This window comes from Notothenia rossii, assembly GCF_949606895.1.
Source record: "Notothenia rossii genome assembly, chromosome: 1".
NCBI classification, from domain to species: domain Eukaryota; kingdom Metazoa; phylum Chordata; class Actinopteri; order Perciformes; family Nototheniidae; genus Notothenia; species Notothenia rossii.
In genome coordinates this window covers 31,604,677-31,620,232 of record NC_136912.1, presented here as the reverse complement: position 1 = coordinate 31,620,232, position 15,556 = coordinate 31,604,677, and the positions used below count along the sequence as shown (strand labels likewise).

The 15,556-nt window shown below is 41.1% G+C and overlaps 1 protein-coding gene across 2 annotated transcripts in view; it reads right to left on the bottom strand.

The window, feature by feature from the left end:
• The window catches only part of xylt1 (xylosyltransferase I), a 97,914-nt gene extending 82,609 nt beyond the window's left edge, over positions 1–15,305 (bottom strand). For both annotated transcript variants that reach the window (XM_079682775.1, XM_079682776.1), the window contains exon 1: positions 14,795–15,305. In XM_079682775.1, the coding sequence (XP_079538901.1) occupies positions 14,795–15,079 (285 nt within the window). In that variant the 5' untranslated portion in view covers positions 15,080–15,305. The remainder of the gene's footprint in view (positions 1–14,794) is intronic.
• Between the last annotated feature and the right edge of the window lie 251 nt (positions 15,306–15,556).

The following is a 15,556-nucleotide window of genomic DNA, read 5'->3' as shown; positions in this document are numbered from 1 at the left end:
CATTCTAACGTAATAAAATATAATCATTTGGACTTTGTAAAATTCCCAATTCAGTATTCGATACAAAACATATCATACAAATACAACCCTCTTAGCAACGAGGTACTCAAGGTACACACGGATTACTTTGTCAGAGCTCCTGTCTTCTCACTCTTTAAAAAAGGTATAAAATGTTTTGAAATGGGGAAATGTTACATATATGTAATTAATGTATTTTCTATGTCTCCTCTTAGATCAGGGGTGGGGATTTTAAAAGGTTTTTCGCCTGCCGTCTTGTCTGCAGACTTGTCAAGCATTAATTCATGGTTTTTACTAACCGGTATCAGTATGTTGTTACTTCGGCATCATTTAAAAATGTGTATTACAATTTAATCACTGTAAAATATGTTCATTTTGTTGTAGTTGTAGCTCCCTAGCCAGCGCGTCTTGTTTGAATGATGCGAGTAAACACAGCCGGAAGTTGCGGTGAAACTCGAGCGATTAGAGCGAAGCGAATATCCGCATCGCTTCCGGTGTGAACGTAGAATAACGGTACGTCCACACAGCAGCGTTCAAAAAATCTTGGAGGTGGGCGTATCTGAAGCTTGGGGATTTTTTGCGAGCAACGCGACCAACAACCAATCACATGAATGTCCCACCCCCGTCTATGTTGTAATGTCTATGGTGCTATTTTATGCTATCTTCTTTTATTTGAAGATAGTTTTTTGCCCGGCGCTCACGGGCAAACGGGAGCCTGCGCGAGCAGGCTCCCGTTTGCCTTTAACCAACAACGACAACCGCCTCACGAAACGCTATGTTGTAGCGTTAATAAACGAAACAATTTAACAACATTGCTTGTCAAAGTACCTATACCACTGGACAATTTTATTTTTTTTAAGTAATATTTTTAGTGGCCCGAGCGGGCAAGTGGAAAGTACGTTATGCTGGCCCGGGGTGTCTAAATAGTGCTTCCGAGCCAGCGGGCCATTTATAATGTCGAGCCCTGCTCTCTGTCACTGTGCATGTGTGTAATGTTTGTGTGCAAGTTGTACGGGGCCTGCGTGTGTGCCTGCGTGTGTGACTGTGTCTATGAGGGAGAAAGGAAAGCTAATTTTGGCCGCGGCGGGAAATCTATTTGACAACATAATACTCGATGTTCACGATATGGTCATTTACGACATCGCATGGAGTGCAATCCACGATGTATCGTGTAAACTCGATATATCGCCCAGCCCTAAAACATAGCAATATATGCTTTTGAAATGTAACATGTCTTTGAAAAAATAATAGTATACAGTTTATATTGTGTATCACCTTTAGCTTAAAAATACATTTTAATCTATAAAATAAATAAATAGAGAGACAGACACTTTATCAATCCCAAATTGGGAAATTATTTAACAGCAGCAGTGTGTTCAGGTTAGGGGTGGGCGATATTGAAAAAGATAATATCACGATATTTTTCAAGCAGTATCACGATAGATGATATTTATCACGATATATCACGATATTTTTTCATGTTGGTTATTATGGTTATTTTTCAATACTGTACAACCACCTACAAGGTAACAAAAACTAAAATAAAAAGGAGTAACAGACCAAAATACCATTTCAAGCTGGTTTTAATTCTGCAATGAATCCCTGAATTAACAATTCAACAGGAATTTTGATATGGCTTCCTCAGTGTTCAAGTAGGTAGGCTAACTGTACACCCTACACAACAAATGTTAAAACTGGTTTCTTCACCAAGTCAAGTGCACTCTCTTGCTAAATAAAATAAAATATTCAAGGCACAGTTTCTCAGTATAAAAATGCACTTTCTGTTTTAGGAAGCACTAGCAGTGATGTAACATCAATACACATGAAAAGGAGAGTAAAACATAACTAAGTAAAACATAAAACATCAATGAGGAAAAGTAAGTGCCAAACAATTAAAATGTAAACTTTGGACTTGAAGTGCAATTAAAGACTGTAACATAACTGTACATCTGTTTAAAAAGGGAAAAACAATATAAATACCTTCTTGATAAAATAAAATATAAGCCAACAGAATCAACCAAGACAATAAATGAAGTGCAATACTGTCTGAATCCTGACTAGACAGATTGGTTTTTACTAACCGTTATCAGTATTTAGTTACTTCGGCATCATTTTGAAACGTGTATTACAATTTAATCACGGTAAAATAGGTTAATTTTGTCGTAGTTGGTTTCCACCACAGTATTTGCATGGATATAAGCCCCACCCCCTCTCCAGCGCGTCCTGTTTGAGTGACAGGAGTAAACAAAGCTGACAGCTGCGGTGAAACTCCAGCGATTAGAGCGATGAGAATATTCGCATCGCGCATACTTGCCAACCTTGAGACCTCAGAAATCGGGAGCATTTCAAAACCGGAGGGGGGTGGGGGGGGGGCGGTGCTAGTGGATCGCCGGAGCTGTAGATTAACATTAACATGCTTATTGTAGTTGTAAGTGCACTGCCTTGCGGCCTGTAGCACCATGGAGCATATGTGTGGGCTGGACCTGTATTTTACAGGAAAGGAGTGAGCAGCGGGTCGAGTTGTCGATTCTTGTTCCTTTTTCTGTGACTATCTGCCTCACCCTTTCAGACTTTCAGTTGCGCGTGCTACTAAAGAGACGTGTTACCATGGAAACCAAACAATGGTTTAGCTGTATTAAAGTCCGAGTGGAAACGGTCCTGAGTAAATCTGATTTTTTCAGAAATCGGGAGAAATGCGGGAGAAATATGACCCCGGGAGAAAACCGGGAGAGGGCAGTGAAATCGGGAGTCTCCCGCGAAAATCGGGAGGGTTGGCAAGTGTGTATTCGCATCGCGTCCGTTGTGAACGCAGCATAATCTAGTTCAGAAATCACTGTTCTGACGCTTTTAAAGCAACTTCGAGATTTTAACAGTATCAGGGGCACACAGGCCATGGAGACGGCGTGAAAATCCTACCCTGGTGCACTCGCAGCACTCACAGTGAGTGCACATTCTATGACTGAGTGACTCTCTGTATCACGATAGATATGATATCTCTGAAAAGGCATATCGTGGAGACCTAATATCGTCTCGATATATTTAAAGTTGGAATAAAGTATAAACTACACAACACAAGTATAATGCACAGCAATCCATAAGAGAAGTCCGATATGTTCATGAAAACTCCCCAGGAGACACCAACACAAACGTGGCCGAGTGGACTCCGGAGTTGCACTGTATGATCTGTGGTGTAGTGGGCTGTCACTCAAAAACTGAGCAGCCAATGGGGACACACCCCTGAAAGTCCCGCCCACATGTTTGTGTCAAACTCGAAAACAAAAAATGAGGGAGCGCAAACAGAAGAGCTGCAGCGAGAGAAAAAGTCTGATCATTGAGAAAGAAGAAACAAGAACTGCAAACAAATACCTATGTTAAAACAAAGAAAAAAATACTTATAGTTTACATGATCACACAAATGATTTGTTTGCAACTTATAGTTTTACATTTTGAATTTTTTTTTATTTTGCTTGACTCAGTTTTTTTTTCTTTTAAACTCATAGTTTTGCTTTTTTCTGAGAAAGTGTTGCTTTTTCTTTATGATACAAAACTAATCCCATACTTAGTTGTAAGCCCAGTGGCGATCTGTTCATCTGTCATACTCATCATACAGTCAATAACTTTGTTGTTATTAGCATCTGGTTAGCTAGCTATGCTAACGAATATAAGAAGCTTTTTCTACAACCAGTCACCATCATTATAGTTATACAAAAATAAGAGAATAAAGTAAACTGGTATAAAATACTATAATACAAAAAAAGTTGATATTAATAAACAAGAATACAGTTTAAAAGGGGAGTGATTTGTAAAATATCCATAAAGAAAAAGAAAATCTGCTTACAGTTCTGTTTCATATGGGTGTTGAGAGATGTATCCATAGAGCTCCTAATGTTGCTCTCAAAGTGCACCAGATTGATGCTTTTAACTTCAATATTTAAAAAAAAATCTTCCCGGGGGAGCATGTCCCCCGGACCCCACTAGAGGAGGTGAGGTCCCCCCCTCCACTTAAATCTTGTCCACATGGGTAGGAAACTAAATACATTTGCACACATCTTGTGTACATATCTTTCTGTTTTGGTGGTCATGCCACAACCGTGCACGTGCATGCATGCGCGAGTCATGGTAAGATATCTGGATTAAGAGGTTGCTTTTTATTTGCACAGCATGAAAGAAAGGCCAAATGAATGGGCTGTGATTTTAGTATTTTTAAGCAGAGGTCAATAATTTGTACCGTCCTCGGAGGATGTTGAAAAATTGTAAATGGCCCTTGAGAGGAAAAAGGTTCCCCACCCCTGTCTTAGATTATCTCAATTATTTTCAACAATTCTCAAACCTAGAGAAATGTGTAGTTTCCATTTATACTCAAACATCCAACTGAAAGAATCTTAACGTTATGTTGAGCTTGTCATGAAGTATCGTGGGATTGTCTTTTTCTTCAGCTGTCAAGAAAAAGACAATCCCAAGATACATCATGATAAGCTCAAAATAGTTTTTTCATTATTTTGACCAGTGCCATTCTTCCGGACTTCTCTACTTCCAAGCCATTTTTATTTTAAAACTGTTCATATTGTGTTGACGTTAAGCCTTCAACATAGTTTTCCATTAACTTGATGATGCATTTACCCATTTGCCCTATTAGACATATAATAGGAAAATAGAACTTGTTCTTCTCTAATTTTTAAGCAGGAGTCAACTTATTCGCAGGACCACACTTGAGTCATGCCAGCGCGTTTTCTGCTCCTGAGTGTATTATTTCTAACATCTTGACACATGTTGAATAGTTAAATGGTTCTTCCTCCGTTTATACACAGTCAGCATAGAGAGACAGAGGATGTCAGTGAGGGAGAGAGAGGCTGTAAATGGATTACATGGATACTACACTGAAGAGGCCTGAAGTTCTTTCAGCACCTGTGCTCGAAGAAGTGCTTCGCAGGGAAGTGTCCATGTTGTGATGTTTGAGCTGCTATGGATACCTACTAAATCATTCAACAAACTAAACATAGTGTGGAGTTTTGGGATTCCATACTAGCGCTGACTTTTTTTTTGCCTATGATCAGCTCAGTGAAATAAAATGACAGTGTTTTAACAGTATACTGCAATATGATGATAATAAAAAGTCTTCCTGTTGCAGGTTTTGGAAGACGGATGGTGTCATGTATACAAATTACACTTCAACATCAAAGTGTGTTGGGTTTTTCGATGAGTCTCTTTCAAGTCTGAGATGTGCACTTCCTCCCTCAGATCTGAATACGTTCACACCTCCATGTGAAAAAAAGAAAAACGGCACTTGAAAAAAAAGCTCTCCTATTTGCGAAATCACAGCAGATGGACGGACTGATGTGCAGGCTGTACTTTACTTTTCCCTCATTACAGGTTATACAAAGTAACACTTTATTGATGTAATGATTCGGATGTTTGAGATTTTAAATCACAGTGCATCTTCTGGGTGTCTCTGGACTGTAATTATGTATTTCAAAGGTCTGTTTAAAGCAGAAATGGCTCACACTCAAAGGCGATTTACTTTCTGGGAGTGACAATTTACCTGTCCATTACCACAGCTAAAGTGGCTCTGCTATGATACAAAAACCACACTCTAAAATGTTTGGTTGTAAAATTACAGTAAATTACTGTCTACTAGTTGCATGGATTTCACAGTAATTTACTGTAAATATTTCACAGTAATTGACTGTAAATATTTCACAGCAAATTAGAATAAAAGTACAACTAAATACTGTGACTTTACAGTTGCCATGCCCATGGAATTACTGTGATATAGCAGTAGGGCTGTATTATTATGTTACCTTGCTGAACATACATTACAGTAATTACCTGTATTTTCATACTATTACTGTAGAAGTAATGCAACACAGTAGCCAGTAATTTACGATAATATATTGTACATTTGACTAGTTAACTGGGATTTTACCATAGCTACACAATTCAATCAGCTCAATCAACAAAGAAAAACAAAGAAAATGCCCATTTTAACTTTGTATTACTCCATTGAATTGCAAAGTACATTTCACAGTGTCTTGGACATGTTGTTACGGCTCCAACCTCTACTCCGCGGACCTGGCTCGTGCTGAGACCCGCAACATGAAAGAATACACGCAATAACTGGTACTTGGTAACAAGCATTTATTGATAATCAGCCGTTTGCTCACACAAGCGAAACATGAAACAAAAAGAGGTCTGCAGGACTGGCCAAAAGGAACAAACAGAAGGAGGAACCCGAGCCAGCCACAACACGGACCGTAGGACCCAGAGCTTTCCCCTCTAACCAGAAATCAATTATAAACCCTATGGGAAACAAAATAAATCAGCGAAAACTGGACTACCAGGTCCTCCAGGCTAAACATAAACACATTTGCAAATATATGGCCGACAGCTCAAAATGGCAAAGAGGTATTCTAAGGCGAATGTCTCCCGGCGTCAGGATAGGCGACACATCCTTCTCCTCCAGCTTCTCTTTATATATACAGACGGCTGAGTGGAATTTGGAACACCTGGGCAGAGGCGGAGCCAGGGGCAGACCAGGTGCACCTGGGCAGAGGCGGAGCCAGGGGCAGACCAGGTGCACCTGGGCAGCAGGGAGACAGAAAAGAAAACAAGGCGGGGAGCACTTAACACATGTCTTCACAGACATCCACTCGAAGTCAACCATTTTTCTGAAGAATGTGCTGACATGGGGGCTAAATTGCCATGCCTCTTTTTGGCTTTCGAGCCCGTCTCAGGATTAATGCCCAGGAAGCACCTGAAAACAATAAGCCAAGACAACAATTTACATTTTACATAGATTTATATGTTGCATCGTTTATTTGAAGGCAGATGCAGTGGTGCCCCTTTCAATTTAAGTAATACCTGCACCAAAGAAAGAAATTAATATTTAAAGCCAAGCAAGAGCGATAAAAGCAAGAAAATCCCTTAATTTGTTGTGTTATCACAGAGGATGGTCTGAATACAGTATTTTACTGTGAAATAATACAGTAACATGTTGTGAAATGCTGGTAATCATTTATCCTGTACATTTACAGTAATTAACTGTGCCTGCATAGATTTCACTGTGAAATTCAAAATGACAGTATTATATTGTGAACATTACAGGTAAAGACTGTAAAGTGGTAAAACAGTAATTTATTGTAAAATATTACAGCTAAATATTGTGAAATCATGGTAATATTTTAAAGTGCAGCACAGAGAGAGACTGGCAAATGAAACGGCATTAGAACAAACCACACCATCAAGAACACATGTGAGGACTTGGAAAATGTGTGGAAATATATAGTAAGAAAGGAGGTTTTGATACAAAGTGAAGGTCAGGTTTGAGGGAACAAAAAAGGGGAAAGCTGGACATAAGAAATGTTACACCGCAGCCAATAGCAAACTTTTATTCTGTATTATATCTATAGTACATTATAAGGACAGTCAATGCCATTAAATCCAGTTTGAATAAATGAAACCTAGGGAAAAATAAACGGCTCTGATATATTTGAACGAAACACATAACAATGTGTTTCGTTCAAATATATCAGAAGAACCGTTTATTTTTACTGGCTTAGAATTGACATTTTTGACATGCTACTATAACTGCCTGACATTAAGCTATCGTTAAGGTAATGAAGTTGCATTTTACCTTGCCTTTATCCACTATTCTCTAATCTTAGGTGTTCAAATCATTACCTCCATGTTGTCGCAGTCTGTTAATTGCTATCCGACCGCTTTTTACTAAATTTTACATTGGCAAAGCAGAAAACAGTAGCCTAATTGCTTTCTTTGGGAAGAAGTCTACATTAAATAATCCATAAGAGTATGTGCATCAAAAGCCTGTGAATATACAAAAAAAGGCTTAACATTTAAATAAAAAAATACAATGTAAAATACATAAACCATGTGACTTTAACAGCCACAGAAGCTTCTCTTCCAAAGAAACAAATGAAAAATAGCCCCATTCAGATCAGGGGGGTAGACTATGAAGCAGGATTTTCGCTTAGCCGGCTAACTTCAGGGAAAACTTGGGCTTTCCGGTCCTACGAAGCTGGTTCTCTTTTTAGCAGGCTAGATCTCCATGGTAACTTATGCTGTGCGGCTAACCTGGTCGGGACCAGGTTAGGTTGCAGGCTAAGAGCTCAACTCAGTGAAAGCACTGCCTGCTGACCAATCAGAGCTCAGTGTGCAGAGTTAAACTTTAAAGCGATCAAGTCATATTACAGGAGAAAGGAAATGCAGGAAAGACGGCCGGCAAAAATCACCGACTGTGTGAACGTGAACATTAATAGAATATCACCTCCCATCTTCAGAGCAATCTGACTATTATAACATTAGCGTTAAGAAAGCTTACTTAAATATCTGCCACAACATAAGTAACCGGATCAGAGTAACATTAAGTACAGTACAGTCCGCGGCATATCACATCATAATGTATCATATATTTCCTTATCTGAGTCAGCTGAGCCGTATCTGGCCGTGCAACACTCACAGTGTCACATACTGTATGCAGAAGTATTATTTTAAGCAACACATTAAGTTGACGAAACACTCATAAACCTGTTAATGTACGCATTCAAACGCTTTTTCTTTTACCAGCTGTATTCACCTTGCAGGTGCAACTATGTGCCTTTTATCCTGGATAAAGTGTTTAAGTCATGGATGTTTAAAGTTTAACGTCTTCATATTTGTCTAATTATATAGTTGACTTTTCATTCCGCTGGGAGTCCCGGCAGCTTCTAATGAAGCCAGCCCCCAACTCCGGGGACTTCCGGCCGGGAACTTCGGGTGCCAGTATACGCAGTGAAGTGGTTTGCGGCCTGCCAGTAAACCCAAAGCAGAAGAAGACGAAGTGACGTCAGCGGCTCATTTGCGTAATCTTCCCTCAGGGAACTTATTCCGGTGTGAACGCGATCTGCTCTTAGTGCTCTGGGGCAATAAGTGCCGGGGCACTAAGTACGGCAAAGCACTTGGTGTGAACGCGGCTATTGACACATTAATAGAAAAGTCATATTTCTATTTAGTTTTCTACATGTGTTTTCACAATTTTCTTGTCGCTTAATGTTTTTTAGAAAAGACATTTGGCACTTTTGCTTATCTCGGCGACTCAAATCCTTAAAATCATACGACTGCAGCAAATGGAACCAAACTGTTTTCCCATTTTCATTTGCTGACTCATTTGCAATAAGTTTGGATAAAAACCTGACAAATGACATTGTCTGAAAGCCTGTTGTGCTTGTACTCTAATATTTAGAAAAGAAAAGAGGATGTTGCACGTGTGTGTTACTATAAACGTGTAAGTGGGTGTGTGGAGTTGCTTCCCTGCATCCACGTATATAACATCCTGTGCATGATTTTGGGTGTTTGGGTGAGTCAGCACTGTGATCATGTTGGGGTGAATCACATGGTGGTTGTGGTGTTGGTTGGAGAATAGACTGGAAGCTACAATGAATTTCAGTTAAGCTCCTAAATGCAAAACATATGTTCAGTGCATTGTTCCTTGTACTTGTTAAAATGTAAACGATAATCCCAGCATGACTGAAGCGTTTCCAAATGTATTTAATTTCCAATCCCCTTAATGTTAATTCTGACGGTCTTTACCAAACATCTAAGCGCTCATTTATTCTCATTAATCCTGAAAAACAGCTTGAGAGACCTTGATTGTGGTCAGTATAATGCCACCACAATACAATAATAAGTGTTGTATAAAGTTACAAAAGAACATTGATATCAGGCCATTTACTCTCACATATGGGAAACCCCTGGAAGCTGAATTCATTCCACTTTTTGCTTCTCCAAATCCGGCGTTTCTCTCTCTGACACTGAACAACATTTTCTGTCAGTTTCAGACTATTAAAGTAATATATCTCCTGGCAGTCTTTGCATCTGCAGCAAAGCCAAGTGAGCCTGTGGGAAAATAACTGTGGTGAACATCTTTATGATAAACTATGATATAAATATTAAATATATTCTGCAATTTAAGCTTGTCAATGTATGTATTATCACCATACTGTGGGAAGATGTCGAAAAAACTGAGCATTTTCACATGGATTTTCCTCTTAACCGAAGCATTAGGAAAGCTCAGTGCGATGGAAAACGTGTACATCAGAGGTAATGTTACATGTAATGCCATGAGTAACAGGGAAACTCTTTACAACATGTGTGAGCTGGCCACCCGCTGGGCTCCTGGGGATCATGACAGTATATGACTACCAGCAGCAGATGGAAAGAAACCGCTGACAACCAGATGTGACCATTTTCAAAGCATTACTGAGACTCCTGCTGGAATTAGGCTGGTTCAAATCTGGCACATGAACAGTTTTTGTAAACCAGGACCGCCTTAATAAGCACCTATTAATAATGATTTTGATGCGATTGCCTGACATCAACTGATGTCAGGCAAAACAAGACAGACTAATTATTAGGTGTAGACATTTCTGATTGGGAATATTAAACAGGTAGCCACAGCCAAAACTTAAAAGACTTAAAACTCCATATTTTTAACCATTAGATTCTTAGTACTATTTAACAATAATCTAAATTGTTTTGGTACCGTGCGTTGGAGATTCTCTCGAATATAATAATTATCTTTCTAACAAATTACACCCTCTAAACGTATTATTGCTCAGTAGAAAAGCATACATCTACACAAGGACAAGATGTTCATGCTCCCTATGAGTGTGGTTTGGTACAAAACAAATAGTTCCTACATGAAATAGATATTTCCAATGAGTAATCTGCAACAATCTGCCACAGCCAAGAATTAGGGGGACAGTTCACCCAATGTTCATATGTTTAACTTGTACCTGTTGTGCTACAATCTAAATCATTTCGGTGTAAATTGTAGAGTGGATACTCTCACAAATAATAATGGCAATCAAAAAATATACATTGTAAAAACTCAAAAGTAATGTGTCTTTCCAGAAATAAGGCCCAAGTAACTCAAGATATTAAACAGACTTTGTTGTGAGCAATTTCATGTAGGAACTATTTTCTCTCTGACAAACTACAACGCCCACCGGCTCACCTCGAAGAAGCAAGTGTGCATCTACTTGAGAAGGCTCATGCTCCGTTTGGAAGAAAGATAAATGACCAAACATTTCCTACAAAAAACAGCTCACAACATGATCTGTGGGTGTCTTGACTCTGCAGGTCATGATTCCTGGAAAGAGACATTGCCGTTGAGTGTTTTTAGATGGACTTTCTTTTTTTGTGCCATCATTATATTCGAGAGAATCCAGTCTCCTACATTTTGCAATTTATACCATAACAATTTAGATGGTTAAATAGCAAAACAGGTAAGGGTTAGGGTTAGGGTTCAAATATGGATATTTGGGTGAACTGTCTAATTTCTTTATATATATTTTTTGCAAAACAAGCCTAGTGCCGTGTAGTTCCATTATATTTGAGACTAGGAAGACATCTCCTCGACCGATATCCTCCGACACTGAAACTCACACAGAAACAATCTAGATTGATAAATGGCACTACATGTAAGAGGAAAAATACTTATTTTGAGGTAAAGAATCCCTTTAAAGGCCCAGTGAAGTGCATATTTTTGCACCAAAATGAAATGGCAGTTTCATTCCTTACATATCATTGTGCCTGTTCATGGCTAAAATAATTTTTAATAATTCATAATTAATGAATTAATGAATTATTAATTTTGCCGTCTGAGCCTAACGGAAGTTGCAGACGATAGTGGCTGTGACGTCACAAGATGTACCCAGTTGCGATTGTAAACATGGCGGAGACTCTGGAAAGTGATACTAGTGTGAGAGAAATGATTGATTTGGACAGCTTTTCGGACAGGATAGATGAGGAAAATGATCAATCTGGTGCACTTTGAGGGCAACATTAAGAGATTTACGGATACAGCTCTCAACACTCATATGAAACATATATTTCAATAATCAAAAAACATTGGAATGATTTCTTAACCTATTTTATACAACTAATATTACATAGATGGAAATATTTGTTTACATAGATGACCAAACCCACTGAGATAACTTAGGCTACAGTTTACCTCCCTGAGCTGACGTTATCTCTCTCAGTCCCACAGGAGAGCACTCTCCCTCTCCTTATTGTTGAAACAGCTAATCTCCGTTAGCTCCGAGCTAGCACCAGATGCTAACAACAACCCTGTAACTCTCTCAGTCTCTCTTTCTCTCTCTCTCGAATCGACCAGTGGCCTTTATTTATCATGATCAATCAAAGAATCTCCGAAACAATGACACCAGCCAGGCTCACCTTCATCTTTTGGGAACAGAAACATCGCCACTTCGGCAGACTTGACATTACTACAGCCAGCGGCAATGCATCGTTTCCCCTGTGTTTTTCATCCCTCTTTCTTCACTGTCGCCTCCATTGTCAGGTTTTCTCGATTGGCAATCACTTCCAGTCGACTCCGACACACTTTCCAGGAAAATACTAGCTCAAAAACGTTGAGAAATTCGACTTTGAAAAAGAGAAAAAACGAACGGTGGTGAATGTAAACAGTGCAGCGGCGTCCATCTCGTGACGTCACGCAGTAGATCGCAAGCCACGCCCACGAAGGCAAAGGTCGACTGCAGATTTCCCCGGAAAATTCAAAACTCGTCAAATTTGTTGCTATTCCAACATTTTTTGATATGGGTTCCAATGGACAATTTTGGTCATTACTATACGTATTAGCATAACAGATCATGCACAGGTGCACACTTCACTGGGCCTTTAACGCTCACAGTTAATCATCTCATAAACGCGATTCAGATACATAAGGCATCTGGATGAGAAAAACAAGCTGTGGCGTCTGTTGGACTGGAGAAGACAACATCTTCGTTCTCGCAGCATTTCCCTGGAGAGACACAGCGGGACACCACTAATGACATCTGTAGCCCCGGCCTGCTGTGATGACACATCCAAAGCTATGCACAATGTTTTTGGTCCAACACAAGTTAGAATATAGAAATTCTGCCATTGTCATACTATAGTTTTTGGCTCATTCTATTCTGGATCTAAGTGCTGCTCTCCCCTCTCTCAGGCGCGGTGTCTGATATAGCATCAGTTGGCGCATACGCGTCACCCTTAGGCTGGTCAACTCTGCCGTGCCATCCCACACACACACACTGACGGAAACGCACACAAGGGGAGAAAGAACAGAAACGCAGTGATTAACCAGTTGAGGGGAATGCATGTGGCCCAGGGCGACCAGTTGAATGTGAGGAGTCCGTGGGGGCACAGAACTGCAGAGCGCTGGATGACAATCTGACAGGCGGGCAGGCTGGTGGACTGACTGGCATACAGGCTGTGTGAAGTGCCCCGAGGTGATGGAGGATGCAAGCCCTTTCTTTTAAAAAGGTCATGGGTGCAGATCTAGTGTGTCTTAACAGCAAAACATATTTGGACAAACCGGTGTTGACGTATTCTGAGACTGACTGATCCTCCCGTTATGTCATTGCATTACTAATTAATGTGCCATCCTTATTGCAGTTATTCCATGCAGAAAATAATAACACCCTGAAGTGTCATAATGTAAACTCTCTAATGAGTCCCTGCTGGACTATTATAGTGATATTACAGTGATTTTTCCTTTAGAGGATTTTCCAACAAATACAAGCCGTCCTTAAGGGACTTTGTGCTGTGGAGACGCCGGCAGGTGAGAAGAACAGTGGTACCAGAAGAAGCGAGTGAGTCAGTGTGAAACCTACGGAGGAGACAGATGATACAGTGCACGGCTCCGAGTGACTGGCAGGGGCCACAGTGTATCATGCTACACCACAGCCGGTTATCTACTGGTTGCACTGTGGCAGAGGAGTAGGCTCTACTTGAATGGCTGGCATCTTTGGGAAGAAGGGGAAAGCGCGGCACACTTGCCAGGAACAACTATGTCCAATGTCTATAGGGGCAAGAGCCAAAGGGCTTGAGAGACCACGAGGGCAAATGTACGATTTTGGATAATTGAAATTGCAGGGATAAGGTTGTGATTTTTTTTTTAGGGGAAGCCAATTCCTAAATGCTCAATAATCAAAGCATGGCATTTACATCCCCTCTACTTTTGAAGGAGCACAAGCCATCTTTAACTTAATTTATTCATTATATGCGAATCTGTATTTTCGCTTTGGCTCCTCAATCATAACCATCTTGACCTTTGCATCTCATGCTGCCACAAGCAATCAAACTGTTTGTGTTTTCACAGACAACAGAGGACTCTAATCTTTGTACGCTCATCAAAAACAACTCTGCAAATTGGGTTATGTTTCAATTTGGCCTCGCTCAAACAGTGCTGCTGAGCCATGCAGCTAATGTATTTGACTTGAAATATCAAATAGACCATGACAGGTAAGGGCTACAACCCCAGCCAGGGAATCTACTATTAAGGCACCCCCTCACCTAGCATCTTAAGAAAGGATTCACCCTGGTTTGCTATCATCATTCTGCACTGGAGTGAACTACGCTCAGTTCAGATGCCATGCCCTGCTTATTTGACATTTTAAGCTGGAGTCTGGGCTTCAAACTGCGCAATGTGGCTCCTGTCTTCAGCGAGCATTCAGTGGAGGATGCTCGAGAGTAAACAGGGCTCGCTTGCATCTGTCTTGCTCAGACAACCTATCATTTCCTAAGCTGCAGCCTCCGTTCAAGTGACAACAGTCACACATTTATTCATTTTGAGGCCCCGATCGTGGGCTTTTCTCCCAAAAGCGAAAACTGGAGATGTTCTGACCTGCCTGCCAACCCCTCAAGGCTTAAGTCCCCGGCGAGACGGTGTCTTTTTTAGCGGTGATATGATAAGAATACATCGCGTCTCTCTTACCGGCTGCTGTATGTGGCGAGACGACCCTTTCCCGGGCGGTTGAAGATGCTGCCGCTGCCGCTGCTGAAGCCCATGCTGGAAATAGTCGCTGCCAGCGGCTTCGTTGCCCGCGACTCGGTCCCTCTTCTCCCGCACGTTGGAGCCTCCGTTTTCCCGGTCTTCGCCGGAGTCGAGGCTGCTGAAGTTCCACACTATCAGTGTCTGCACCAGCAGCACCGTGAGGGCAGCTATCAGGGCGGACCGAGACCGGCGGGCCAACCTGCGAGCACACAAGCCGCCAACCATCTTCGCACCGGGGCTGCACGGAGCTGGAGGAGCGTCTGTGCCTGTGCGCAGCGCGACGGGAGGAAGGAGTGGAAGTATAGGGAGGGAAGAGGAGGAGGAGGAGGAGGGGGAGGGAGCGAGTCTGAGCTTTTGACAGTGGCGGAGGCGATGAGGAGCATCGAGAAGGAGAGGCACAGGGCCACCGTGTGGTGGAGCTCGGAGAGGAGGTCTGCGATGCTGCAGGCTACTCTCTGTTCTGTGTGTGTGTGTGTGTGTGTGTGTGTGTGTGTGTGTGTGTGTGTGTGTGTGTGTGTGTGTGTGTGTGTGAGAGAAATTAGACTCCATCGTCTTTTTTTTCTCCAAGAGGGGATTCTGATAATGACCAAATACCTGCAAATGTTGAAATTGCATTGCTTAATATCATTATTACAAGGCAGCAGGACCCTATTATTGGGCCTCCAGGATTCTAGAAACATGCTGATCCCTCCCAACAGGGGC